This window comes from Trachypithecus francoisi, unplaced genomic scaffold, assembly GCF_009764315.1.
Source record: "Trachypithecus francoisi isolate TF-2019V2 unplaced genomic scaffold, Tfra_2.0 Lachesis_group4, whole genome shotgun sequence".
Classification (NCBI taxonomy): domain Eukaryota; kingdom Metazoa; phylum Chordata; class Mammalia; order Primates; family Cercopithecidae; genus Trachypithecus; species Trachypithecus francoisi.
Window position 1 is genome coordinate 23,761,669 of NW_022681469.1, and position 4,586 is coordinate 23,766,254.

The following is a 4,586-nucleotide window of genomic DNA, read 5'->3' on the forward strand; positions in this document are numbered from 1 at the left end:
AACTTTTCTGTCTAGTAGTCTGTGTTTAGCTAAAGGATTGTAAATGCACCAATCAGCACTTCGTGTCTAGCTCAGGGACTGTAAAGGCACCAATCAGCACTCTGTAAAATGGACCAACCAGCTCTCTGTAAAATACACCAATCAGTGCTCTGTAAAATGGACCAATCAGCAGGATGTGGGTGGGGTCAGATAAGGGAATAAAAGCAGGCTGCCCCAGCCAGCAGTGACAACCTGCTCAGCTCCTATTCTATGCTGTGGTAGCTTTGTTCCTTCACTCTTTACGATAAATCTTGCTGCTGGTCACTTTTTGGGTCCACGCTGCCTTCATGAGCTGTACACACTCACCGCGAAGGTCTACAGCTTCTCTCTTGAAGCCAGCGAAACCGTGAACCCACCAGGAGGCACAAATAACTCCAGACACGCTGCCTTTAAGAGCTGTAACACTCACCGCGAAGATCTGCAGCTTCACTCTTGAAACCAGCGAGACCACGAACCCACCAGAAGGAAGAAACTCCAAACATCAGAAGGAACAAACTCTGGACTCACCATCTTTTAAGAACTGTAAAAGTCCTTACACTCATCACAGGGGTCCGTGGCGTCATTCTTGAAGTCAGTCAGACCAAGGACCCACCAATTCCTGACACACTGTGACGTTGTAGCTGTGCAGGGAGGAAAGAAAACACAAACTTAACAGCGCCACAAAATATTTGGAGGGCAGATACAGTTAATGTTTCTTGGGACTGGCAGTTAATATCCTTCTTTAACTTCGGGAGGGCTGAAATTCTTTTTAGCTTTGGTTAATACAGCAATTCATTCTATGAGCTATTGTTATTTCTCTTACTATTACTATGATTTTACTATTAGTACTTATAAGGGAGGAGACCACCCCCCCCATATTGTCTTATGCCCAATTTCTGCCTCCAAGGAAAGAAAAAGTAAAAACTAAAAGGCAGAAATGAAATCCACAAGCAGACAGCCTGGCGCCACATCCAGGGCCTGGTAGATCGACCCCTGACCTAATCGGTTATGTTATCTATAGATTACAGACATTGTATAGCAATGCACTGTGAAAATCCCTATCCTGTTTTGTTCCGATCTAATTACCAGTGCATTCTGCCCCCAGTCAAGTACCCCCTTTTTGCTCAATCGATCAGGACCCTCTCACGCAGACCCCCTTAGAATTGTGAACCCTTAAAAGGGACAGGAATTGTTCGGCTCTTGAGACAGGAGTCTTACCGATGCCCCTGGCTGAATAAACCCCTTCCTAACTCAGTGTCTGAGTTTTGTCTGCAGCTTGTCCTGCTACACTTATGCTATTATTCTATTATCTTCTTAATTTTCCACTTCATTAGCATAACAAATGGAGGTGGGGCCCCATACTCCTCCAGCACGTGAGGGCTGCCTGGCCCAGCAGGGATCCTCCACCTGGTTTGCGAGGGAATTCCCGGGAGGCCTTTCCAAAACACTCCCATTCCCTTCGGCTAACTTCAGGGGCCAAGAATGGACACTTTCACTTTCCTCAGGCCTGCTGTGCTGCCTCGCTCGCCTTGGCAGCGCACAGGAAACCGTGTGCCAGCAGGGGCGCAGGCAAGGCCAGCATGGGGCGCCCGCGGACCTCCCAGTGAGCCAGCTGCCAGGAGCAGGAAGTGTCCCGGGTGCTAGGACTCCGAGGGGGCCGGGAGCGGGGCAGGACCGGAAGTGTAAGGGGCGGGAGCGCGCAGGGCCCAGAAGAGGCCGGCGGCCAGAGGAGGCCCAGGAAGTTCCGGTGGAAGGAACGAAAGTAAGGATTTAAGTTATGGGTGGGGCGCGGGTCCTACTACCGCTTGGAATTTGCTTCCTGGCTCCGCTCTGGAACCTAAGAAGGGGCACAAGAAGTGGAGAGAGGGAACCTGAGAACAGGGAAGCCAGTAGCCGGCCGGAGGAGCGCGCTGTCGCTGGGGTCGGAAGGAGCCGGTGCAGCCCTGACCCGCGTGGGACAGGGTCAGCGAGTCCCCAGCGGTGTTTCGCCCCCGCGTTCCCCTCCGCAGTCACCGGCCCTCTGGGCCTCCCACAGGTCCAGCGGCGGGTACCGGCCCCCAGAGCGAGGGCGGGCTGTGAACTGGCAGCACATCGCGTTCCCCCGGGGGCCCCGTTCTGCTTAGACAGGGAGCGGCTGGAATGGGACTGAGGTCGGTCCGGGAGCGCGGTGCTCTGGAGACCCGGCTTCTGGAAGGTGCTGCGGCCTGCCCTTGGGGTCCAGAAGCAGGGCGGGGAGGCGCGTGGTCTGGAGTCTGCAGGACCTGGCTGCGAATCCAACCAGCTAATTTCAAACTTTCCTGTGATCTTCTGCAAGTTAACTCAGTCTCAGTTCCTCGTTTGCGAAATGTACTTAATATGCACCCCGGGTGAACTAAATTTGTCCACATAGACTGCAGCAGTGCACTTGGGAGGCGCCTTAGGGTGTAGGAGTCACTAATATCAATGAGTTTTGACAGAAATGAGGGTGCATTGGCAAAGGTGTGCCCCGTGGCCATACAGGTTAGGAGGAGGGCCTGCTAATATTTTTTCTTAAATTGTAAACAGCTGTCTGAATGAGCAATACATTATCACATTGTGATTCAGAGAGGACTGTCGCTGACTACTTTTTTCTGGGCATGCCTCTGCTTCAGGAGCTTGTGGCTTGATTCCCATGTGGAAGGTAGAGACCTAGGCCCTCTGAGTCACAACTCCATCTCTGTGGGTGAGGACTGAGCTCCAGGACTACAGAGTGGAGGCCGAACTAGATCAGAGTCTGGCGTGGGCTTCAGAGTCTACAGACTGGCACAGTTAATGCTTCCTGGCCCCTATTGCTGGTTCAAGCTTGGCCAATCAGAAATATCTTTAGCTTAAGGGCGAGGTGTTGGCCAATGAGACTTTATTGTGAAATAAAATGCCCTCAGTTTCACGTAGCTGAGCCACCACAGAGGAGTGGAGAAATCGAGTTGACCAGATGAGGGAGAGGCCATTAAGAGGTATTTTAGGGATTGGATGGGTTGGGCACCCCAAGGACTGGCATTTGGGGTGGTAATGAGAAGGAACATTAGGGGCCTCCGCCTCTTTCCTTCCTCTCCTCCTGTGCTGAGTCAGTCAGCACAGAGGCTGCAGGAGGTATCTCTGGTTGGCTCGGGCTGCCTGTGGGGGGCACCGCTTTGCGGAGGTCAGAGGGCTCTCTCCTGAGCCGCTCTCATGCCCACAATCACATCTGCCTGATGTCTGTGAATGGCCATTTGAGTCTCCTGGGCCCTGCTCACCTTTTGGTCACCTCTGGCCTGCCCTGCACCAACCGATAATTGCTTGATAACTGGAGGTATTGGAATTCACTGAACTTGATTGTTCTTTGTAGGAATCAAAGATCAACCAGCACTGAGGACAAATGGACCTGTAATTCCGGGTGTGACGAGAGAACGGGATTTACCTTCCTGAGTTAAAAAGCAGGTCATTAAGCTTGGGCCCTGACTTTTCTTTGTGAGAAGGTACAGAGATGGAAACCTTACAATCCGAGACTAAAAAGAGGGTCCTTCCCTCATGGCTGACAGCCCAGGTGGCTACCAAGAATGTGGCACCAGCGAAGGCCCCCAAGAGGATGAGAATGGCAGCAGTGCCGGTGGCAGCAGCAAGGTGCGACAACCCTGGTCAGACGACTCCTGCGACTCTGGCGAGTGGAGCAGGGACCTCCACGACCTGGGCCAGGTCTTCCAGTGTAGGCAGAACAGCAAGATGGGCGGGTGTTTTTAAGTCTGATCATCTCTTGAGCTTTTAGGAGGTGGAGGGGCTGTGGGCAGGAGGCAAAACGGGTTAAACCTCGAGGACAGGCACCCGCTTCTGCCTCTGAACTGGTGAGTGCTCTGCCGTCAGCACACACACAGTGGGTTTTCCATGTCAGCCAATCTCTGATGCCAGTTGTCCAAAATGCCAGTCTCTTCCTTTACAACAAACATGGTAACATCAGATGGGCAAGATCAGTGGTAGGGTCTGTTCTCCTGAGTGGTGCCTGCTCCTCCTGTGGACAGCCCTTTAGGGATGGACAGATGAGCAGCAGCTGCGGGGCCAGCAAGAGATCAGGAACTGGGGAGTGAGTGAGTTGAATGACAGTAATTGCGTGGGGTGGGGTGAGTCTCCAGGGGGCAGCATCAAGTGGGCGGGGCCCCTCTCTGGCTCCTCCTCTAAGATTTCCTGGCTGACAGCCTTGTGACTGCTGCCGCCTTTCCCTAAGTCTGGTCCTGCTTTCAGGTTCCTCTCAGTGCAGCCTCGGCCTGAGGTCCCCTTCCTCTTGCATCCACGTGTGTGTTTCAGAGGCGGCAGCCCTTCCCTACTTCCAGATCCTTGTAGGGCAGTTGGTGGAGTGTGGGAGGCACCCTGGTGTTGCCTCCATGAAGCCCTGTGCCAGTCACTGGGCTGCAAGGCTAAGGAAATTGTGTCCGTGTTGGAGAAAGCTCCTCAGCTCAGAGGTGTTGGTGCCTCCTGCGTGGTGGGAAGGTGGTGGGAAGAGGCCCTCTTGCTCCTGTTTTCTTTGTCCTTGTGAGACCTGAGAGTCTGTGTCATCTGTGCCTTGCATGTCTTTGTTTCAG

General features: G+C 53.2%; 1 protein-coding gene across 15 annotated transcripts in view; it reads left to right on the forward strand.

Moving 5' to 3' along the window:
• Window positions 1–1,634: 1,634 nt before the first annotated feature.
• Window positions 1,635–4,586, forward strand: part of CYREN (cell cycle regulator of NHEJ) — a 188,927-nt gene continuing 185,975 nt past the window's right edge. For 3 of the 15 annotated variants that reach the window (XM_033194683.1, XM_033194682.1, XM_033194681.1), the window contains exon 1: window positions 3,027–3,636. In XM_033194683.1, coding sequence (XP_033050574.1) covers window positions 3,500–3,636 — 137 coding nt within the window. In that variant the 5' untranslated portion in view covers window positions 3,027–3,499. Of the gene's footprint in view, window positions 1,781–2,035; window positions 2,213–2,857; window positions 2,991–3,026; window positions 3,674–4,586 lie in introns of those variants that run through there. The other 12 variants (XR_004433284.1, XR_004433287.1, XM_033194687.1 and 9 more) reach the window with 10 other exon arrangements.